Below are 24,205 nucleotides of genomic sequence, written 5' to 3'. Positions count from 1 at the left end.
TGACTATGTGCTCTGAGAGCAGATAAGGAGCATAATTCAATAGTTAAGGCCACCTTTCCACATCTATAAAATGTCTGTAGTATTAGTGTTATGCCTACATGCTGCATCCTCTGATTTACCTTCCCACCCCAACAAAAAAGAGAAAATGAGTGGGAAGACATTCTGAGCTGTCTTACACATTATAAATCTTACAGCAATGTGTGTTTACTGTAGGAAAATGACCTAATATGAAACTTGGACTTCATTGTATCTTGTTATGGTAAAAGTTTTAAGTTCAAAGATGTCTTTCTGCTTTAAACAGCAATTTCAAACATTAGTGGGAGGAAGAGAAACAGCAGTAATCTGAGGGAAAAGGAAAAATGGTTACTTTGTTCTTTTAAACTGCTAGAAAACAAAATGAAGTCTGTTTGCAGTTGCTGAACACTGGGTTGAATTGTTCACCAAGGTTTAGCTTCACTTTTTGAAATGCATAGAAAGGCAAATAAACTATTATAAAGCCAATAGATTTTAATTTCCAAAAGTCACAAGCATAATATGCACTGATTTAAGTTGCACTGATGTCAAAAAGCAGTGGTTCTAGATGAATTTTGATAGTTGAGCTTTAAAATGCATAAAAATTGTTAGCTTGTTCTAAGGAGCACTTTATTGAAAATACACATGGCACTAAAATGTTAGTAACCCATTTTGTTCAAACAAATATTGCTGTGTTTTATTTCAGCTTTTTGCAGTCTATCAGAATCTAGTTATTTACTGTGCTGATAGTGGTTCACCAACAGGACACCATCTTGAGTTTTGCCACAGTGAATATTCTTCTTAAAGGTGATACAAGTCTCAAGGGAAGTACTTAGAAAAAACAGTAAAACTCTGCTATTAAGCCAGCATATCATTACAGCAATCTAACAGTCTTTCCAGTCACAGTCAAGAAGTCATCATCAGCCAAGGCACGAAGTGCTTCTTCAAACATTTCTTTAGTGACAGCCTTAAAGAAAAGAGAAAAGCTTGAGAACATATACAAAAGGCTACATGCTACAAAGCCCCTAAACAAAAACCATGTGATTCTGCTTGTCTCAAACTTCCATGTCAAATTTGCCAGGCCTTAGGTAAAAGTTTTCTTTAAGGTGTGAAATTCATCCTGGAATGCAACAGTTAAAGTGGGTTCTTTCTAGCCTGTGCATCCTCAATGGTAATAAGAGATTCTGCGATAATGGCTTATGATTCTGTTGTCTATTCTGGTTTGTACGTCACCTATGGCTGACAAGAATAATCAGCTTATTTTTGTCAGCAAGACAAGTGTGTAAATAATCAAGATCTCTTCTATTCCACAGGTGGAACTTATGTCTATGAAAGAAACGCTAACTGAAACCGGAATGAAGCTAGTTAATCAGGAACACCTGATGACCAACCGACTAGCAAGCTAATTTTATGCCTATTCATGTGTCAGGTCGACAGCAAGTAAATAGATTCCAAGGCCAGAAGGGACCACTGTAAACACTGATTACCCGTATAACAAACGGCATACATACAATTTCTAGAGTATATCGTTTAGAAAAACATCCAACCTTGATTTAAAAATTGTCCAACTTCCATTAGATCATATTATATCTTTCTCTGATTGAAGAGCCCATACTAAGTATTTATTCCCCGTGTAGATACTTACGACTACAATCAACTTACCCCTTAACCTTCTCTTTGTTAAAATAAATAGACTGAGCTCTGAGTATCACTTTAAGGCATGTTTTCTAATCCTTTAATCATTCTCAAGGGTCTTCTCTGAACCCCCTTTAATTGATCAACATCCTTCTTGAACTTTGGGCACCAGAACTGGACAAATATTACAACAGCAGTTGCACCAGGGCCAATTACAGAGATAAAATAACCTCTCTACTGTTAGTCGAGATTTCCATTTAGTTTTCTTATTCAACTGAGATACAACTATAATCAGTACTGAAGACCCTGCTAAGTACACAGAAGATCTCCCATGAGATGGAAAATTTTTTTCCAAATCAAAGTAGCATACAAAGAAAACAGAAACTTACTGCGTCAGACTGTGCACGGAGATCATCAAAAAGCTGTTGGTATTTTAGAGCTGGTGTTTTACCCTTGGACTGGATAAGCTTCTTCAAGGCTTGAGCCAGCTCCTCCTTACGTTTACGGGCAGTGGCACTTATCCCTTGGAAAAAAAGTACATAAGTTACAAAGGACAGAATATTTACAGTCACTGCTGCTTTAAATATGAAAATGCCAACATTAGAAACTGAATTCTTTGTAGCCGAAAGAGGACAAACAATATAGGCTCTTGTATCAACTGTTCACTTTAGGTATTGGACATGTTTGGGGAAAGTTTAGCAGATTACAAACAAATTGTTTCAATGAAAAATCAGATTTCATTGTAAAATGAATATACTGACTTTGACATGTCATCCAGGTCTGACATTTATTACCTGGATTGCTTAATATCCAATCTGAAGCATTTAAAAATCCACAGACCAATCACTGAGAAGGTATCACCACCAAACTGAAATAGCATATAGTTTGCTCAAGTCAGATCCACTAGATACTAATTTATCCTTATGTGAACACAAACCTGTAGTGAGAATAGATATGTCCACAATGCCAGTTCTTGGATCAGTAGCAGACTGTTTCAGAGCTTCCCGATGGAGGCGTTTTGCTTCTTCAACATCAATTGTTTCAACCTTGTTGGAAAAACGTACTTTTGCATGAGCTTCTGCCAGACGGATCAAAGACTCAAGCTGGCGGGGATATGCAGAAACCATTCCTCTACCGCTGCCAATCTTTCTCATGTCCACATAAGCCTAAAGGAGAGTAATTCACAGATGTATTATTTAGGATGCATCCAGACTCCATCCTTCAGAGGATTGTCAGCCTGGGAAAAAAATTCCAAATATTGTGTATCCCCTTAAAGATAAATGCCATATACATCTTCACTATTTCCCCTGCCATGACTGACATCTACCACAGCTAGTATGTCTCTCCTCCTGCTTGATCCTGTAACAAAGCCATAATAAATGGGGCAGATTATTCCTGAAATCCTACACAGTATCTCTGGGGATCATTGTATTAAATACATGTGTGTTAAACTCCTCCAGCATAGACTGGGTCACACTGTTTTCTAGAGACTAGGAAACAAAGAAAGGGCTTCGGTATAAGAAGATGAGCACAACTCATGGCCTTCGTTTTGATTAGGAAATGGACATGTCTCCCCTTGGGCAGCGAGTTACCACCTCTTTGTGGAAATGTGGAAGGGAGGTGGGCCCATCAGCCTCTAACTGGAAAATTAAATGCCCTTTAGTGGGGATTTAAATCTGTTTATTGTTTCGGTTTTCACTATAATGCTTTTGCCCGGTGGCTAGATGTTTACTTGGAAGAGCTGTAGGGTGACTGGTAAAAATCACTGTTGTTGTCGTCAGAAAAAGCAATGCACATGGGCTAGCCCTTAAGTAGATTGGCTTGCTGGGGACATCACAGTGGATGGCAAGGAGCTGTGCAGCCCAGTCAGAAAGGTCCCTATCCAGAGAAAGGTGATGGCTGGAGACTTGACTGGGCATTTCCAGAGTGAATCATGGAGGGGGAAATATAGGTGCAGTTACTGTGACAGTTATCATTAATAGCTAAATCTGGTCTCAAACCACAAGAGAATATACAGAATGCTAAAGCCTATCACTACTACCTGTCCAGGAATATCTACACAAAAGCACAAGAAAGTTCCAGTTCTCCTGAAATGATGTGATGGCCCTGTAAGAGTACAGAAAACCTACTCTGGGACAGACAGGTTAGCACAGGATGACTTCCATGCAGGATGAAAAGGAAGGAGAATAGTCAATACATGAAATCTTTTTAAAATCTATGTTAAGAGCCTAATAATAAAAGAAATGGTGTACATAGTTCTGGTAAATCTTATCCCAAAGGAAGGTTCCCGCCCACCCCCCTTTTTAAATCTTTAAATTTCACATCCACAACTTTTTACCTCAATAAGGGCCTGACTTGCTTCTTCACTGAGTCTAGGATTAACATAGCTCCGAGCATATGCAATGTAATCCCTCAATACTGCCATGTCCATGTACTCTTCTTCCACCTGCTCTTCACTTTGGTAGTACAGCGCAACCAAGTGATGAGCAAGACGTCTGTCGTAGGCTTCATCACGAGGGTCCAACATTAGAAAGATCAGATCAAATCTGCATGGAATAAAGATCCAATAGCTAGTGCATAAACTTTTTCCACCACTTACACTACTTGGTTTCATGTTTTTGATCAACTAAGTGGAAGCTGTCTGAAATCTAAAATCTGACATTTTATTCAGGAGTACAGGATATTCTCAGGAAGTAAAAAAGAGTGAAAATGTGATTTTGCTTTCAGTCTACAGAGTTGAATATTTGAAGGCAGGATGTTTTCAGATGGCTTCCAACTATGGAATTTTCTCCCATCATTCACCTAACAAGCTGTGAAGGCTGGGACCTTGAAGGCATAGCGTAAACTTCATTTATTCAAGCTTCTGCCTGATGAGGTGATGGAATCTACATATGCTTCCAGTCTGATCTTGTGGGAGAATCTATTTACATGTATTTGAAGTCTGTCTACTTAATAATGTATTGAATAATTCACGGGTACAACTATATTCTGAGAAGGATGTAATGGGCATATTTTTAGTCAGATTTCAAAAGATAACTACCTGCAATTTATTAAATCAATGGAATTAGATGCTCATAATCATTCATAGTTACTTATTTTCTACGCTGCCTAAAAGTTCTAGATTGCCTCATGGTATGAGACATGGTACCTACTTTGAGAAGTTAAAAAAAAACCTTAATTTATCAATAGGCTCAGGACTACAAAAAAACAGAAAATAGGGTGACACTTGATAGAAGAATACAAACCAGACACTTTGAGGAGGGGTAGCTCAGAGGTCTGAGCATTGGCTTGCTAAACCCAGGGTTGTGAGTTCAATCCGGGGGGGGGGCATTTAGGAAGCTGGAGTAAAAATGTGTCTGGGGATTGGTCCTGCTTTGAGCAGAGGATTGGACTAGATAACCTCCTGAGGTCCTTTCCAAGTCTGATATTCTATGATATTTGGTTTCCTAATTTGTAAAGCATGCAATGGCTGAAAGACTTATTTTTATACTCATCTTAAGATGTGATGCCTCTATCATTGTTTATTAAACAATTACTCCAGCTGCTAACACAGCTTGACAGGAATAAAAGGCAACTCAGGGTATGTCTACACTGGAGCCGAGGTCTAATTTCCAGACTGGATAGATATACCCAGATTAGCTCTAAGTTAGTGCTCTAAAAAAAGGAAGTGTTGCTGCCCTGGCATGACTGGCAGAACTAACTAGCTGCCCGAATATGCACTTAAGAGTTTCAGATGGGATCATGCTTGCTTGAAGCACTTATCCTGCCCCACTGCTTGCACTGCTGTGGCTACACTTCTAACTTTAGCACTGTAGCTTGATGACCACTACAGCAGGTATATCTACTTGAGCTGGAAATTACACTCCAGCTCCAGAGTCGATACATGCCCTTAAAACTAAAGGTAAAATACTTGAGATTTTAAAATCCCAGCGCCTGTGCAGTGACACAAAATCTTGAAGCAAGCAGAACAATGGATACAACAAAACCTTAGAGACACTGTCAAATGCCATTATTCAATACCAAGCACTATATACTAGCAACTGGTCAGCCATTTACAGTCCTTTGCTAGAGTATTAGTTAAGAACATTAAAGTAAATTTAGAAAAAAACTTCAGCTTTCTACATTGCAAATGCCACTTCCAACGAACATGTTTCTGTGCGCGCAAGCACACACACATACATATATAAAAATAAACCATTTATACAGGAAGAGGTAGAAAGTTGTGTTGGAAAAACAAAGCATGCAGCATGGAAATGTAAGTCTAATTGTAATACCTGGATAACAATGTATGAGGAAGTTGGATGTTTTCAATAGTAGTTTTCTTTGGATTCCACTGTGACTCTATAGGGTTAGCAGCTGCTAGGACAGAAGTGCGAGCATTCAGTTGGCAAATAATTCCAGCCTGTCAAAAGGAAACATATTTGAGAACAAACAACCTTTCCTAGTGGAAGGAAGATTTCAGCAGCTATGTTAAGAGTCCCAAGACTCGCTTATTCTAACATGAAAGACTTTAAAGAATTAACTCTTGCTGGGGTCACCAAAAATGCTTTATAAAAAGGGTTCTCTAGATCAAGAGAAACAACCTCATTACAAAAGACTGGGTACAAAATGGAACAAGGTTATCTGGAAGGAGTATTACATGCAGTGTGCAGCCATGTATGCTGAGTCTGCAACATATTGAATGTTATCACTGAAATACAGCTCCAACATCTATACTGTCATTCAGCTCTGAGGTTTTAAGTGACCCAATTCTGTCAATAGTCTTATCTCCAATTCCTATGTTACCTTTTCAATTATCTCATCTAATCATCTAACAGATATTAACCTGGGTAGCGTGGTACAGTGTTGAGCTAGAGTCTTACCTTGGCAATAGAAAGAGTCTGTTGTTCCATAACTTCATGCAGTACTGATCTTGTACTTTCATTCATTTTATCAAATTCATCAATGCAGCAAATGCCATTGTCACTGAGAACCAGAGCACCTGTCTGCAGAACCAGCTGCCTTGTCTCTGGGTCCTTCATTACATATGCAGTGAGACCAACTGCACTAGAACCCTTCCCAGATGTGTACTGGCCTCTAGGAACCAGGTTATAGACATATTGAAGCAGCTGTGATTTACTAGTGCCAGGATCACCACACAGAAGAATGTTGATCTCAGCACGAAAATTGCCTCTTCCCGTATGACTGAAATCTTTTCTTGATCCCCCAAATAGTTGAAGCAGAATGCCCTATAAAAATAAGATTTTTTCCAACTCAGACATCAAAATTCTTGATAATTACATGAGCCAATCTCTGACTGAGTGAACTGAAATGTCAAATGAAAATTGTCTCAGATCATTAACAGAACACATGTAAAGATGGAGTACTGTTTTCTGTCAAGTATCACTAAAAAGAGTAATGAGTTCTATCTTTGAAGCTTCAAAGATTTTCCACGTCAAATCTGCTTAGATTACTTCTTAAATTAAATTGCCATCTCTGCAAATTCAATTTTGAATTTTCTGGATCTTTTATCAACAAAGACTCTACAGTTAGTATGATGCTGCATAAAAGAGAGATGACTATGTTTACACTAAGGTACCATCACTGATGTATCACCCCCTTTGTGCAATTGTGATGAATCTTGTACATATGTCATGTTAAGGTATCATTGGAAAAGTATGATTATCCTGTTTATATGCATGTATCATTGTATATGAAATTACAAACACACAGCTAAGTTTTGTATCTCAAAGCTGTTGTGTTTCTGGGTAACACCCCCAGACAGATTTACATCAAGCCAAGCCAGCCTACTTGATGGCCCATTAAGGAGAATCAGCTCTTTTTGCATCTGCTCTGCAAAAATCCAGGCCATATAGTAAACCTATTTGTGACCCAGAACTCCACATTTGTGCCAGTAACTTTCCGTGCATGTGTGCTGTGGGTATAAACTGCAGACTGTGACATCAGTCTTGGTCTTCAGTCCTGCTCCACATATCTGGGCTATGATTTCTAAGAAAGGGAAGCTTTGAATAAAAGGACTGATGACCCCCAGTTCTTTTAGGTGATCCAGAGACTTATTGGAAGCTAACAGATTTATCATCATAGCGAATATCTTGCTCTACAAACTCTGAAATCAACTCTAATGTGTAATAGTTCTCAACCAGGGGTCCAGGGCAGGTTTCAGGGGGGCCTCCAAGCAGGGCCAGCATTAGACTCGCTGGGACTCAGGGCAGAACATCGTAGCCCCACCACATAGGGCCCTGGGCTTCAGCCCAGAGTCCCGTCAGCTGGGCTGAAGCCTGAGTAATGTGGCTTTGCAGGAACCCCTGTGGCATGGGGCCTCGGACAGCTACCCTGCTTGTGACCTCCTAACGCCAGCCCTGGCTTTTATATGCAGAAAACCAGTTATTGTGGCTCAAGTCGGCCACAGAGCTTTTATAGCATGTTGGGGGCCCTCAGAAAGAAAAAAGGTTGAGAATCTCTGATATATAAGATTTCAATCATTTAATAACTCTTCCTTTTTATATTAATAAACCTTTAGTTTTTAGTTACTAAAACACTGGCTACAAGCATAGATTTTGGGTAAGATCTGACCTATATATTGACCTGGGGTGTGTGGCTGGTTCTTTGGAACCAGAAAAACTTTAGATGATGTGGTTTTGGTTTAATAACCTTTCATCCCTAAGTCCAGTTGTAGTAACCAGGGGCTGAGGGGCCTAAAGGGACTGTTGTGTGGCTCTCTGTGAACTAGTGTAGTAATACAAGAGCTCTCTTGTTACTAGCTTGGTGATCTCTAATGATAGAGTAAACCACCAGTTTTGGATCACAGCTGAGTGCGCCAAAATCAGGACAGACATAACTCAAACCAGACAGTTTAACATTTGGAACTTACTTAATTTAGTTGATATGGCACGAGTCAAAATAAAATACCATGCGCCTGCCCCCCGACCCCCACTAACAGAACAACAGCAGCTTCTGTCTTATTTCAGGTTTACCATTACATGTTAGCTAGTATATAAAATATTACACTGATTCCCATTGTGGCCCCAATCATCGAGCCAGGTTGACTGCACTAATGTGCACAAAATGCAAAATTCCATGGGAAAGGATTTGAATGTATTGCCCTTTTGTTGAAGGTGAAAATCTGGTTACTTTAAACCACCATGGCAGTATGTTACTCTGAATGTCATTCACCAACATGTCTGATGAAACAATTGCTCTCCCAGGTGCAAACTTTCTGAAGCCAGAGGGCTGGTCTACACTGGGAGGTGGGGTGGGGTCTATGTAAGATACGCAATGTCAGCTACAAGAATAGTGTAGCTGAAATTGACGTATCTTATTTCGACTTACCTCCAGTCCTCACGGCACGGGATCAATGGCTGCGGCTCCCCTGTCGACTCCGATTCCACCTCTCGCCCTGGTGGAGTTCTGGAGTCGACAGGGAGTACAGTGGGGATCGATTTATCGCATCTAGATGAGATGCGATAAATCGATCCCCGACAGATCGATCGATACGGTACTGTGGACGTACCCAGAGATGCTAAAGCTTTGAGTGCTATAAACTTTGAAATATTTTTGGACTTGTTCTTAGTACCATTCAACACCTGATATCAAGAGGAGTCCCTGCTATTTCATGAAGGTCAGCACCTTAGATTCGCCCTAGCTTTGCATCAAAAAAGTTGCACAAAACCTGGAAAAACAAGTTACAGCCTACTCATTTTAGCCAGGCCTGTATCTCACAAAGCTTTTGACCAAACGTCCCTAAATTTCCACTACAAACTCTACCCTCAATCCCTCTTATAGCATATCAATTTCCATGCACGTGGGTTTTAGAGCAACTGAAAATTAAAAATCAACTCCTTATTGGAGGGCTGTATCTAAGGAACCCCTGGACCAAATGACTCCAAACTTGCACTACTAACTGTGACTCTGGTCCTGACGACACATTAATTTTCAGCACAACTGGACTATGCATATGGATTTAGAGCACTTTGAGAAGGTGGCTCAAACCAGAAGCTTTGCCCGGGAGCAAACCTTTCAAAAAGGAGTTCCCACAGAATGGAAGAAGAGAGTAACTGAAGAGCAAAACACATGTTCTCAGAAAGCTATTGAGGGCAGAAATTGAATGCATAGTACATGGACGCTGCTCGGGTTCAGCGGCGATAGCATGTCACCTGAGCCATCCAGTTACTCTGACATCAGAGTAGCTGCAGAACACTCTGGCTTGTCAGCAAGGGCTCAAGCCACATTATAGATCCAATTTTTACCCTGAATAATTTAAAATATTGTGTTTCCCCAAAGGGGCAGTGTGTGGCAGACCCTAGCTGAGATCAGTGCCAAATGTGTTATATTCAACAGCAGAAACACCAAACTTAATTTCAGAAGTAATGTCCAAGAGAGGAGGATGCTTAGAGCAGAGAACTGGAAATGTAAGTCCATCCAAAGCAAACTGAATAGCTTTCCATACAGGTGTCAGTGTAGAAAATTCAAAATAAGATGAAGAAATCCTTGAATGGGCACAACTATCTACAACAATACAAGTACTATTGAAAAACAGATGGACTTATTTGGGGCAGCCGATAAAAGGCTACCTATACAAGCATTTCTTTAGCTATCCTAGGGCATAAGCACACATACAAAACAGTAAGCTAGTCTCAACCTGAACTATAGTGGTGTTACTGCCCCACTGTAATAATTAAAGATTTAGAGCCCCACTCAACTGACTGTCTATAATGTTTCCCAATGTTTGTTAGTTACGACTGCATTCTCAGTTATCTGGAGCCTGTTGCGGGGCAGATAGATGGCCAAAGAAGAAAGCAGAATTATTGGCTGGCCAGTTTCCTTAAAGCCAGCCAGTAGAAGAGTACAGTGAAGCTACAGGCTTCCTTCCCTAGTATCTGAAACCCCTGTCCCATTATCTAAAGATTTCTGATTCCCGAAGCCCTCTGATAACTGAAACTTACTGTAAATAAAGCTCAAAGTTTATTAGAGATGTACCAAACCCAATTTCAAATACACAAAGGCCTGTTATTTTTCTGTATTTGAAAGACTCCATAAAAAGTATCATTTTCAAAGAAAGCGTATAGTATAAATGTAAGTCTACATTAAAAATATCTTATCAGGTGTTCTGGTAGACTTGTACAACATTGTTTACCTTTTTGATATCTTCGTGTTCATAAATGCTCGGAGCCAGAGCCAAAGAAAGTCTTTCATAAATGTCTGGTTTTCTGGAGAGCTCTTTCAGCATTTCCACACGTTCCTCTGCAAAGATTTTCTGTTCCGTTTCTTCATCAACACCATGCAAACGTTTTGAATCGGTTTTACGGTAATGAATGACATCAACGTGGGTTTTATAGACTGATTTTACATTGCTCACTCTTGGATTAACTCGAATAGGAACTGCTCTGTAGATACCTAAAAAAAAACAACAACAAAAAAACATGCCCAAACCCACAGAATTACAATGCAGATATGAATTAAAAAATAAGCCCAGCCCAAATGCTCGAGGTTTAAAAAGGCACTTATCTACAGTTTTACTTTTCACTTCAATTTTCAGATTGCTTCTACAGAATTAGCCACATCACAGAGCAGCAATTCTCTAGAAAGTTTTCCGAAAGTTTAAATGCTTTGACCAGGCTATGATCCCCCTGATATCAATGATATCAGTGCTTCTGCCATTTAGGCCCTGATCCTACAAACACTTAACCACATGTGTACCTTTACTACCATGTCCCATGATTTCAGATGGGCTACTCATGGTAGTAAAGTTATGGCCTTAAGGGTTTGCAGGATCATGACCTAAAGTGCATTAGAAAATCCTACCCTTAGAAAATCCTACCCTTAGAGCCTAACTTTAGCCAGCTCTTGTAACAAAAAAATAAAATAAAAGGTTGGCCTGCACATAAGGTGGTGACAATTTTGTTAGTGCACTGAAAGTCTAAATTACTTTTCAGTATTAAAACTGAAGCAATGATTTTATGCTAAGAGAAAAATTTATTAAAAACTATTTTTAGTCTGATACTGCAAACAGGCACATGTAAATTTAAACATGAGTAGTACTATTTAAGTCCACAGTACTAGTCACATGAGCAAAGTCAGGTACCTGGTTAGGTGACTGCAGTATCAAGATCACAATTTTCAGTATTTGGTCTATAGCAGTTTTGTAAAATTTAAATTACACTAGTGACATTAAAGAAAGCACTTATAGTTAATTCATTATAAATTCTAACAACGTTTCAAAAGCACAATTTTTAAATTAAATTAGTTTAAAAAAGCCTCAACCCAATTTAAATTGTGTTAATTGAAATAATTTCAACATGCTTCCTTCATCTGTTCAAGAAATCAAAACTTGTAAGTACATGTAAGCTTTTCAAAAGCTGTTTGATGATAAAAATGCTTCCTTCCCTTTGAAGTATAGGTTAAGAGCTGTAATCATTATTTTTAGAAATTGGATAATACAAACATATGGCAAAAATACATATACCCTTCTGTCTACACAGATAGTACCTGTTGGCAGCTGTAGTTACACTACTGCTGATCTAAAGGGAGAAATATGCAGAACTCTAAAGGTATTTTACACCAAAACTAAGATATCACTATATAAATCAGATGGTATTTCCACTTCACACTTCAGTTTTCAGTCACCAATTGTGATGTACTCAATTAATATTCAACAGACACCATTCCAGACTGGACCACTTGGTCTAATGAAAAGAAGGACACATGCATTGGCCAGATGAAGTTAAGAAACTGAATTTTACCTGTAACATTAACTCTGTCACCTGGCTGAACCTTATCAACCAGGTCGTTGTGTGCAAACAGCACCACAGTATGAGGCGTCTGGCCAGCCGGCATATCTTCAGGAGACTCCTGCAGTTTGATCTGATAAAACCACATTAAAAGTTAGTTTCTACTGTTTAGAAATAGCAACTCATTTGTAAGAAAGGATCTTACAACCAAAGAATTTGGGCATCTTCAAATGGATACTATTACATATTAGAGTACACCAACACACAAAACTTTCAAAGATTTCACAACATGGTGGAATCCCACTACTGAATTAGAATTCCCCATCAGAATTATGTAATTTAGTCGTAGAAATGAGACAATGCATCTAGTGATTACTATCTCACATTGGCAGAAGTGTAACAAGCAAGATTTACAGACAGGGCTAACCTATCCCACATATGTCCTATGACATTAGAACAGTCTCTGTGTGGTAACATTTGTTCTGTAAGTGAACACTAATTGGTCTAACTTTTGGCAGGAAAAAAAACACTTAACTCCCCTTCCAAATGGAGGATAGATAATTCTTCAATTTCTTTTCCCCCCTCTAAATATTAAGTATCATTGCAACCCTATATTGCTTCTATGCTTAAAGAGCTGTGAAGAAAGACACATTTTAATATGGTTAAGTTACTTTTTAAAGAAAAAGGCAACTATTAAGCAAGCAAAACTTTTCCATTTTACAACACCAAAACAAAGCAACATACCATCTGTTTGTCTGAAAACACAGAACGATTGTGAATCAATGCCATGCTGTGTGTTGTGCTACAGTTCTTGCACACTGATGGTTCAGCAATCCGGCCACGGTCAATTTCTACTCTTGTGGTGAAGGCACAAACCTGGCACTTGAAGAATGCTTCTTGCATCTCAGGAATCAACTGGGAGCTTCTGATCACCATACCACTGATGGTGATAAGTTGGTCAATGTCTAAAACATAGAAAGACACACATGTGATTGGATCATGCTTTTCATTTGCCTGTCTCAAAAGTCCACCCTAGATTTTATTTTTACAACTAAATGGGCATTTACAGTCCCCACACATGAAGTAGAGAATATTCTGTCTGAGAGACAAAGGAAATAAAATATGTATGAATAAAAATAAGCCACAGTTACATTAGAATTTTGACACAAGGGATATAAACCCTTGTGTTTCCAGATACAAATCAGTCATTTACCAACAGAGGTTAGGAAAAAACCTCCTTTGTGGGCAGGTTATTCAAGAGTTGTCCATTACAGTTTTTCGCACTTTCCTCTGCAACACATGTAGTGACTGTGCAAGTCTAAAAATACTAATCTAGATGGACACCAAGTCTGATCTTTTAATTTTTTTAATCTGTATTTTCCTAGTTGTTGAACAAATTTCATACATCCTCAAGTTTCTTTTTACACGCTGCAATCAAAACATCTTGCCTTCAGGGTTCAGACTCCTCATATTCCTGGTCTTCAATGCATTATATGGTCTGACTTGAATCTGGTGTTCTAATATTGAGTCAGGGTAACGATCAAAAAAGATCTCATTAGCAGCCATGTCAAATGTTGGGATAACTTCCTGTTTAAAAGGAACAGATGCATGTGTAAGAAAGCCTGGCATTAAGTAGTTAATACTTTTTACCCCAAAAATGTTCAACTTTGTGACCCCATTTGGTGTTAGGAGACAGGAATGACCACAGTTCTGTGGCATTCCCTCACAGAGGAGGAATTGCCAGGTGGCTGTTTAAATCAGCTTTTTGTCCCCTTTGTACTGCAGGAGCAGTGCACACTTTATCTGGTCTTGGAACTCTTAGCTGTAGTGCAATTGCCCTACCTTTGTGGGTTTAGATAGAATCTTTGATGATACCCTATATCACTTTAAAAGTCAATAAGGAGTCAAGTTACAAATACAAAATGAAATGTGTGACATATACGCGGAAAAGGACAGCAAAAAAAGGGGACATGAAGAGTATGACACATGTACAATTATTATAATGAACCATATGTATTGTATTACCATGTGACAATTTCACTAAATACAGACTGTGACTTTTAGTCATCTTCTTTAATATTTAGCATTAATACACAATGCACACACTAGGCTAAAAAAAAAAAATCACTAGCCTTTGGAGAGTAAGGCTCCTTATTTAACAAAGATTAGAATCGAAGCTTTCCTCTCAAGAAGTAGGTTGCTAGCTCTTATGGTTGCAAAGACAAGGATACGGTGAAATGTCAGAATGTGCAGAAAACTCCACTGTTCTCCTGCTCAGAGCAGTAACTTTCTCAAGCTACAACAAAGTGAAAACTGGCAGCAAACTTCTCTTCAGAATCCTGTGGGCAGCAGTAAAACTGAGCCACACATTTCATTCTATTGCTACATAGGAAAGCTGTGAGCAGCAGCAGAATCAGACTCTGGAGCTATTCGCTGGGAGAGGAGGAACTCAAAAGAAAGGCAAGGAAAAGAATTTCAAACGCAGCCCCATGGTTGCAGCTGCAGCTAGGTATAGAACAGATTTAAGACAGGCACAGACAGACTGATACAGATCCAATGACCATTACTTTGTCATGCTGGGATTCAGCCTTGAACCTTATTGTCTTTTGAAGCTGCCTGCTTCCTTCACAGAAGAGAGAAGGACTGGATCACTGAGCGGGATCCATGGACTACAAACTGGCAGGAATTCCAGCACAATCCCTTTTGTGAACAAATTTGGTGAGTGGAATGGGGAGGTTTTTCTGAGCTGCTCACAGTAATTTGCCTTTGGAGAACAGCAACAACTCTCCCCCTGAGCTCTCTTGTATCTATCTGTGGCTATGAAGTGTCTGATAAATATTTTAAGACCTTTAAGCAATAAAATATATTTTATGCAGAAGTCTGTATACACAAATGTTATATTGTCTTTCTAGATATTTACACAACTGTTTAAGCACTGGGGTATGTAGCGATACATACTGCTCCCTCATTGAGCGATAATCTTAAACAGTTACATACTAATTTATTTTTAAATAATGCAGTTTAAAAAAAAATAGAACTCAACTGGAAGAAAGCCTTTAAAAAAGGCCGGATGTTACCTGTGGATAGCAGATCAGCTGTCTGTATAGATTTGTGTCAAATGATCTTAGATGGTCACAGTTTATATTCAGAAATGGTTCCCCAACCATATTGATCTGCAAGATGTTTAAAAACGCCACATTAAAGAACCAGCATTTAAGTCTGAAAAACAAGTTAGTTTTAGCTGTATTACTGTAGTACCTCCTCAAGTCGCTGCATATAGAGTGGTTCATTAAGATCCAAGCCAATGTTCTCTTCCTCTTTAGCCAATGGATCAATAAAGCGCTGAAGAAATCTCTGAATATTGAAAATAAAATAAAAGAAGTTATATTTAGGAGTGCCCAAAGGGACAGAGCTGTGATTTCACTGCTACACCATTCCTGCACAAATTTCACACTGTAAAGCATACCAATCACTTTGAAAAAGCCTTATCAAGCTATTATTCCTTTTTATTGAACTAATTTTTTTATAATTTTATAAATACAAGTTAAAAGAACACTTTTGGGAACAGGATAACACACTAAACATATTACTACTAAAAAAAGTATCTGAAATTTTACTGAGCATTTTAACCTCTATTACACCCTAATGCCTACAAACAAACCTTACTCCTGGACCAAAATAGTAAGCTCCGTATAAACAGAATAAAAAGAGCTTTCCCAAAAAGCTTACCATCTAAGTATCAGACAAGAGACAACAGATGGATACAGACAAGGACATAAAAAGAAAGAAGAAAATGGTATTGATCAGTATGACAGGCAGTGGTCTCACCACACCAGCAGACTAGCTGTTGTAAAGGCATTTGTAGGCATCACAGAAAAGGAGAGCTTTAGAGGAGGACTTTATAGATATTTTAGCTTTATAGATATTTACAGGGAACTCCTCTTATGTGTAAGGGGCAGCATGGGAAAACACAAAGGTGCTCATTTGAAAATTTAACAAATGGACAATAGAAGCAGTCCAACTGGAAAAGAAAGAAGACTTCTCAATAGTTAATGAGAGTTGATGGTTAAGGTGAGGATGGGGCATGACAGAACTTGAAAGTGAAGTCCAAGTAGCTTATGTTCAATGCAGTTCAGAAAGGGGAGCCAATGAAGAGACGGAAAGAGAGGGGTGATCTGCTCAAAACAACATATCAGGAAAATATTTGTGGCAACATTCTTAACTGGCCTGAGCAGGGTAAGGTTTCATTTGTTAAGGCCAGAGAAAAGGGTATTGCAGTAATCAAGACACAAGAGGAGAGTTTTAGTCAAGGTCTACACTACAGACCTATACTGATAAAACTGCATTGCTTAGGGGTGTGAAAAATTCACACCCAAGCGACACAGTTATACCAATTTAATCCCCTGTGTAGACAACTCTATGTCGATAGAAGAGCTTCTCCCACCAACATAGCTACTGCCTCTCAGGGAGGTGGATTAACCATGCTCACAGGAGAAGCTCTCCCATCAGTACAGGAGCACCTATACAGCATTTTAAGTGTAGACTAGGGTGACCACACAGCAAATGTGAAAAATCGGGACAGGTGTGTGTGGGTAATAGGAGCCTATATAGGAAAAAGACCCAAAATCACGACTGTCCCTATAAAATTGGGACATTTGGTCACCCTAGTGTAGATCTGCCCTTAGATGGACAGACGGAGAAAAGTGTATCTTAGAGAGGTTATGCAGGTTATGTTTTCTACACGATCAAGAAACAGGGAGCTGGGAGAATTTGAGGGGAAGATTAAGAGCTGTGTTTAGATATGTTGAGTTTGAACTCACAGCTAGACAGCTACGAGAAAATGTCAGAGAGACAGGCTGCAGTTTTAGTTTAACACAAAGGCAGGCCTGAAGTAGAGAGGTACAGTTGAGTTTTCTACACAGAGTGGATAGCTGAATTTGTGTTTGCAGGTGAGATTACCCAGAGATAAAACGGAAAAGGAGAAGAGAAGGGAACTCAGGACAGAACCATTTGGAACTCCCACAGAATGCTGAAGGGTGGATGAGGAGGATCCTTTAAAGGACATGCTGAGGAAGTGATTAAAGAGATAGAAGGAGAACAGGCAAAGGAGAGAAGCCATGGAAGCCAAAGGAGGATGAGACTTCAAGAAGAGTATGGCTGAGTGTGCTGAAGGCAGCTGACAGGTCAAGGAAAATGAGGATAGAGTATTGGTTGAGCTTTAGCTAGTAAATGGTGATTAGAGAGTCTGGAAAGCAAAGTTTCATTGTAGCCCAAGGGATGGAATCCAGATTGATGAACTCCGTGGTAGAATTAGAGGAAAGAAACTCTAGAAAACAATTTTACTTTTCCTCCTCTTAAGAACACGGTATGAAAACATTAGTGTTCTTCAAACACCCTGGGGTTGATCCTAAACATAACTCAATTCTGATATTTGTTAGAATTAAATACTGCACATAGAGAAAATACAAAAAAGCTTTTTGTGAAAGAAACAGAGGTATCCACACATGTTCACCTACTTGGAACTTTTCTTTGCATGATGCTACGTTAACATCTGTTCCCCAGATTACAAGCTTTTGTCCAAGAGATTGTTCACTTGCCAATGCATCCTTTGCTGGCTGTGGGAAGGGAAAAGCCATTAGTATGGATAATATAAATACATTTTAGAAAAAGAATTGCCAGCAAAATCTGAAATGTCTACCTACCCCATCAGAATGCAAGTCCACCTGTCTGGCTTTGCGGGCAGATCCAAGATCTGGCCTCTGCCTAACTGGAGTTCCTCGCACACCACTCCTTGGAGTACCCTCCACTCTAGAGCTGGGAGTGCCATAGGTCAGAGGTGAACTAATATCAAAATCCAGTGGAATTGCTACAAAGAAAATGTTTAATTATACTTCAAAATATTAATGAATACACTTTGCCTTAATGAAGTACATAAGTTAGTGTTAGTCAGTGTGATGGCAGGCTAGCAAAGTTTGTAAGGGTATGGCTACACTCACACTTTACAGCGCTGCAACTTTCGCGCTCACGGGTGTGAAAAAACACCCCCCTGAGCGCTGCAAGATACAGCGCTGTAAAGTGTCAGTGTAATCAGGGCGGCAGCATTGGGAGCACGGGGAGCGTGGCTCCCAGCGCTGCACGCTACACCCGTAAAAGATGTGGTTTACATGCAGCGCTGGGAGAGCTCTCTCCCAGTACCGCCATTCCGACTACACTCACACTTCAAAGCGCTGCCGCAGCAGTGCTTTGAAATTCCAAGTGTAGCCATAACCTAAGTCTTGTTAATTTTATAGCTGTATTTCACAAGGCTGTACTAGTCATAGAATGTACTGTATGGATTAAAATTTATATTTCTCCAAGCCAGAAGGAACATACTTTGCTAAAATAGTTTATTTTAAACTTCAACAATATTTTAAAACACTGTAGAGCTTAACAACAAGCTCACACTAAGGCCTATTGGGTGAATGTTTTATATGCTAAAATCAATTAATTAAATTAAAAGCGAGCCACCAACTAACCTGTAATTGAAAACAATCCTGTTAATTCAAAAAGGCCCTTTTTTGTTTTTAAATTGACAGCTATGTAAAAGCCTACATTAAATCTTTCCAGATAGGCCATTTAATAGCCAATGGTACACAGATATCAGCATTTTGCTCCTACAAGCATACCCGATTCCCGAAACTGTGGTGGGCTGGAAAACAGAACATCTTGAGCATTTGGGCTTTGCATGTCAACTGCTGGAGAAGTTGGCATTGGCTGTAGATCTCCTGTAGATGTAGAGTCATCTGTTCGACGTTTTTGTGCAGGAGGAGACTGAGCATCTTCAGTGCGTGCTGCAACAAGATGAAAGTAGCAATTTCAAATGTTAGCTGCAACATTCTACAGAGATTAATGTTAAAAGATCAAAAACAAAAAATAGATCATATGATAGAATAGCAAAGAACTTGGCTGACATAAAATTAAAAAGCAAAATGCAATATTTTGCTGAAATGAAAATGAATATTTGTAAGATTCCAAAAGTGGAAAATAGCTTAAGGCAATTTAAAATTAATACTGCAATTATCTTTCTAAATGCCTAAGAAATCAGAGCTGCTACTACTAGTGCTATGAAAACGTAGCTCATATAGCGCTTTTCATCAGTAAACTCCTTTGTAAAGTGCTCTGAGAGCAATATCATTATCACTATTTTCCAGCTGGTGAAACCAAGGCACAGAGAGGCGGAAGCAACCTACATACCAATGAGTATCAATGCTTTTCAAGTTCAGTGATAAGTTTCATGCATCATATTTGTAACACTTGTAAACTTGCCTGTGTTTCATTTTTAAAAAGCATCCTGTTGCACTAATGCATTGAAGACTAAGGCCAGGTCCAAATAACAAAGTTTTGTCAACATAGCTATGCCGGTGACGGATGTGAAAAAAACATAGCCCTAGCCGACACAGCCACACCAGCAAAAACCCACAGTTGTAGCAACTGCTTTGCTAACAGAAGAGCGTCACTGAAATGGGAAAGACTGCCCCACAGTGAGCTGAGCTTACTACTGACATTACCTATACTGATAGAAGCATTGTTCTTCCCTTATAGATGTGCTGGAAAAACACTTTGCAGTGCAGACACGGCCTTACAGAAAAAACAAGTTTAACCCAGAGACTAACAAAGTTAGTTTGCTTAAGTTGTCATGCTCCTCTGAAGAGTCTAAACTGATAATTTCTTCCCGCATGTCCAGATTTTTAAACTCCCGCTTTAATGACAAAAAGCTGCTTTTACTGTTCTTCTTAAGGCATTACCCCTGCTAAGACAAGTGAGAGTGAGCTAGACTCCATCTGTTCTTGGGCATCATCTCAGGCCTAGGCTACACTTAAAATGTAAGTGGACCTAGTTACTCCAGTCAGGAATGTGAAACAGCCACACTCCTGAATGTGGCTAAGACTACTCAACCCTGAGTGTAGATGCTGCTAGGTGGGCAGCTACTGTCACTTGGGGAGGTGGAGTTCCTACTACCCCAGAAAACTCCTAACTCACTCAGGGCAGGCGGTGCTCATGCTACGGCAGCAGCAGCTAAGCCAGTACTGTACGTTCTCCCCACTATGAGTATACCTTTAAGGACCAAACAGAGAACGAGGGGCTGCACACGTCCCCCACCCCAGGCATTGCTCGGCCTGCCCATGCCTTCCCGGCCGGATCCTCAGCTCCTAGTGAGTTTGCAGGCCCCCTGGCCCCATTCCGACACACCCGCACCCGGCAAGGAAAAGTTGCACTTACGAGTCTGGGGGTTGCTGCTCCGCCCGCGCTTGCTGCCGCGGCGGCTCGGTGTGGAGGCCGGAGAGGACATGACGCTGCTTCCCCGGCTGCTGCTGCTTCCTGTGGAGACGGAGAGAGAAACTGAGGCAGAGGAGGGCGAGCCCCCTCTCCTGTGAGCCCACCGGCCCCGCGCCGGGAGCGGACAGCGCTGCTCTGCGCCGCCTCCGGCACCTGCTCCGAGCCGGGCCCTGAGACCAACACGTTCCTGGGAATTAAGGCACGACACGGAGCAGCCGCGAGCCTGCCCGAAAGGGACGCACCCGCCACTCGATCCCCTTCGCGCGCAGATATTCCGGGGGGGGGGCCGGCGGCGTCTCGCGCTCTTACCCCACTTTTCTTCCAGAAGCACCTTCGGCCAGCCCCTGAACCCCGAGAAATTGCGCGCCAAACGGGTCACGTGGGCGGGCTCGCCCGGGTTTTCCTACCAATAGCCGTACGGCAGAGCTCAACTCAGCCCAGAAAGGGGGACGGAACCACTCATCTAAGTTCCGGGTACAGACGATCGCGCCCTAGCGGCTCTGTGAGCCTCTCTGCAAGGACAGAGCAAAGTCTGACAGGAGCCCGATTCTCCCACAATACAGGGGATTCACCCACATAGAGCCTAGATCAGATTCATAGGCAGGGTTCCTCCTGATGAGACATGGTATCGCCCATACTTGACCAGGTTTCGCGGCTCAGCTATTGAAAGCAGCTCGATGTTGGTTGGAGACTAAGACGGTCCATTGCCATCGTGGGGGGAGCTTGTATTAATCTACGGAAGCGTTCCTGTGTCTCGGACAGAAGGCGGGGCAACGGACACCCCGGCGACCGCAATGGTTTAGTCCAACCTCTCCTTTCTCAGACCGAACCAATCAAGCCCGCTCCCGTGCGGGGCCGGGTTACTTGGCTCTGCCTGGGCAAGTGGAGTCACCCGGGCACGTGCGTCGGTGCGATTGATTCCGCCCAACGGAACTCCTATCTGGGGACGGTCTAACGTCCCCTCTGCCCCGCCGGCGGAATTGGTTTCGTTGGTTGTGCCCGGCGCCGCGCGCGGTATGGCTGCGGCTCTGCCCGTGGGCGGCGGCGGCGGCGGCATTCAGGGCTCTCTGCACCAGCTCTCCCGCGCGCTGCAGGACCCGGACCCCGGCACTGCCGCCCTACGCGGCTACCACCTCATCCGCAGCGTGGGGGAGGCGTGCGTGACCAGCACCGGGGACGGCGCCCGCGGTGCGTGTGACCTGCGCGGCGGTAACGAGCGGGCCCCTGGGCGGGGCGGCCCCGGGCGCTGGCATGCTGGGGCGGGGCACGCTCAGCCCATGCTTGGGAAGGGCTGTCAGGCGCCCGGCCGGCGGGGTCAGGGGAACCCACTCCATTGGGGAAGGGGGGGTCATGGTAGTGAGCCCTATTCGTTCCTTGGTCAATGTGACCTGCGCTCCTCCTATCGCAGCAGGGCCCTGCAGAGGGGTTTTGGGGTGCCCATGTGGACCGGAGAAGTGGGTCCCGGTGGCCTGTGCATGGGGATGGGGAACCCCGTCCCCAGTCCTTGTGTCGTCCTCATCCAGTTAGCCTGCAAAACGCTCTCCAGAGCGCCGGCGGCCCAAACCTGACCCTCCGCTCTCAGTAGCCCAAGGGGAGCCTTGTCCGGGGGAGCTTCCTGTGTTAAACCTGGAGAGACTAGGTGGGTGAGGGGATGATACTTTTCGTGGGGCAGAGAGACAAGCGTATCGGTCCTGACTGCACAGTGCTGCACACTCTGCATCCAGCTGCTCCGCCAGCATCAGCTCACTGATGTGAGGGACACTGAATGGGAGCGAGTTGCTACACTGCGGGTACCAGGAACTCCCCCATTACCAGGCCAGTTGATGAGGGTTTTGGGTTACCATACCCACTCTGGAGCCAGCTGAGCAGGTTCACGTGTGGTGTGGTTTGCTGTGCCAAGGCTGACCATGCCTGGGGCATCCATTGCAGCCCACTGTGCATTTGGTGCTGTGGAGCATACTGCACGCATGCTTGCTGGATGGCTCCTCTTTTTCTCTTGAGCTCCCCTGTCTTTGCAAACTGAACACTGACCACTCAGAAATCATTGACTAGCTTTAGATAGCTCTGTGATTTTTGTTGTTGTTTTACAAACCTTGTTTTCCTTGTGTAATCAAAGCAGTGATGTCTGCCTGAGTATGCAGACAGCTTGAAACTGACTTAAAGGGATGAACACCATTCATCTGCTTGGAATATCAACTTTAAACTGAAAACTCATTGTTTCAGATGAGGGAAACGAGGTAGACCTAATCTATTTAGGCTTTAGTAAAGCATTGGACATGATACAACATGGGAAATTATTAGTGAAGTTGGAGAAAATGGTTATTAGTACAGGAACTATAAAATGCTTAAGGAGTGGCTAAAGGAGAAACAGCAGCTTGTTCTGTTGAAAGGAGAACTATGGGTGGAGATTATTCGTGGTGTTCTTCAAGGGTCTGCTTGGGACTGATTTTATTTAATATTTTCATTAATGACCATGGCACAAAAAGTAGTACAGTAGTGTACAAATTAAATTTGCTGATGACACAGAGTCAGGAGGCGTTGTCGATACAGAGGAGGATTGGAATATCATACAAGAAGAATGGGATAGCCTGGAGGACTGGAATTTTTTTGCTAACTTGGTGGCTCATCAATTGGAAATGACAGAGGAGGAGGAGAAAGACCTGGGTGTGAAAGTTGATCATGGGATGACTAATGTAATATGGCTGTGAAAAAGGCTATTGGGATTCTGAGAGATAGCAGGTGAGGCATTTCCGGTAGAGCTGGAGAAGTATTAATACCATCAAACAAGGCACTATAAGACCTCATCATGTACAATTCTGGTCATCACGTTCAGTGAGACGAATTTAAACTGGAACAGGTGCAGAGATGAGCTACTGGTTGGGTTAAGTAAATGGAGAGCCTGTTTTAGAAGAGGAGACAAACAAGCCAAGCTCTCTTAAGCCTAGCAAAACCAAGCCTATGGGCTTGGCTACACTGGAGAGTTGCAGCGCTGGTGATGGGTTTACAGCGCTGCAACTCCCTGGCTGCAGCGCTGTCTGTACACCTGGTCTGCTTGGGGTGTAGTGATTCCAGCGCTGGTGATGCAGCGCTGCTCATCAAGTGTGGCCACCAAAAGCACTTTTATTGGCCTCCAGGGTATTAAGAGGTATCCCAGAATTCCTGTCCACAACAAACCGGAAGAATGGCTGAACTACGACCTCCCCGAAGCTACTTATCTAAAAAACAAACACAGCTGCTCTTTGCTCCAGCTAGCAAGCGGAGGCAGGGGAATTGCTTTGGAATGTTCACAGCTGTTTGCTTGAGGAGAGAGGGGAGGAAGGAGTCTGTGTTGAGCACCTGCTTATGTGGTCTGAAGGCTATTTAGGAGTTCATAATTTGCATTTAGTGAATAAGAGAGGGGTGGGGGAAGGGTCAAAACTTTAAAATGATTGAAGGTAGGTGCTGTGTATCTTCCAGTCCTTAGAACTTGCACGGCAGGGAGCTGACCACCGTGTCAGCTCCAAAAATCCACTCTC

The 24,205-nt window shown here is 41.9% G+C and overlaps 2 protein-coding genes across 6 annotated transcripts in view; one reads left to right on the top strand and one right to left on the bottom strand.

The window, feature by feature from the left end:
- Positions 1-492: 492 nt before the first annotated feature.
- LOC116836467 (DNA replication licensing factor MCM4) lies at positions 493-21,393 on the bottom strand. 5 transcript variants are annotated; one of them, XM_032800084.2, is made up of 17 exons: positions 21,267-21,393; positions 20,634-20,732; positions 19,040-19,204; positions 18,077-18,240; positions 17,891-17,989; positions 15,633-15,728; positions 15,452-15,547; positions 13,823-13,961; positions 13,119-13,339; positions 12,387-12,507; positions 10,781-11,040; positions 6,510-6,875; positions 5,922-6,049; positions 3,986-4,193; positions 2,585-2,813; positions 2,037-2,170; positions 493-979 (listed from the first exon to the last, which is right to left on the bottom strand). In XM_032800084.2, the coding sequence occupies exons 2-17, from the start codon at positions 20,701-20,703 to the stop codon at positions 887-889; spliced, it is 2,589 nt and encodes an 862-aa protein (XP_032655975.1). In that variant the 5' UTR covers positions 20,704-20,732; positions 21,267-21,393; the 3' UTR covers positions 493-886. The 5 variants fall into 5 exon arrangements, with proteins under 5 accessions (XP_032655975.1, XP_074919113.1, XP_032655974.1 ...); XM_075063012.1 differs by lacking the exon at positions 21,267-21,393 and adding an exon at positions 21,098-21,119; XM_032800083.2 differs by lacking the exon at positions 21,267-21,393 and adding an exon at positions 21,000-21,089.
- Positions 21,394-21,562: 169 nt separating this feature from the next.
- PRKDC (protein kinase, DNA-activated, catalytic subunit) overlaps positions 21,563-24,205 on the top strand; it is a 173,793-nt gene continuing 171,150 nt past the window's right edge. The window contains exon 1 of the mRNA XM_075062025.1: positions 21,563-21,878. Within this exon, the coding sequence (XP_074918126.1) occupies positions 21,707-21,878 (172 nt within the window). The 5' untranslated portion in view covers positions 21,563-21,706. The remainder of the gene's footprint in view (positions 21,879-24,205) is intronic.

This window comes from Chelonoidis abingdonii, chromosome 2, assembly GCF_003597395.2.
Source record: "Chelonoidis abingdonii isolate Lonesome George chromosome 2, CheloAbing_2.0, whole genome shotgun sequence".
NCBI lineage: Eukaryota > Metazoa > Chordata > Testudines > Testudinidae > Chelonoidis > Chelonoidis abingdonii.
The sequence above is the reverse complement of the archived record's forward strand: the minus strand, read 5'-3'. Positions and strand labels throughout refer to the sequence as shown.

What these genes read in the sequence shown, in the direction of transcription:
- LOC116836467 (XM_032800084.2), bottom strand. Translation starts at nt 20,703, where the DNA reads ATGTCCTCTCCGGCCTCCACACCGAGCCGCCGCGGCAGCAAGCGCGGG. An exon ending in ATATGCAGCGACTTGAGGAG is followed by an intron (nt 15,548 to 15,632) that starts GTACTACAGTAA and finishes AACATCTTGCAG; the next exon opens with ATCAATATGGTTGGGGAACC. An exon ending in TGACAGAGTTAATGTTACAG is followed by an intron (nt 11,041 to 12,386) that starts GTAAAATTCAGT and finishes GTTTTTTTTTAG; the next exon opens with GTATCTACAGAGCAGTTCCT.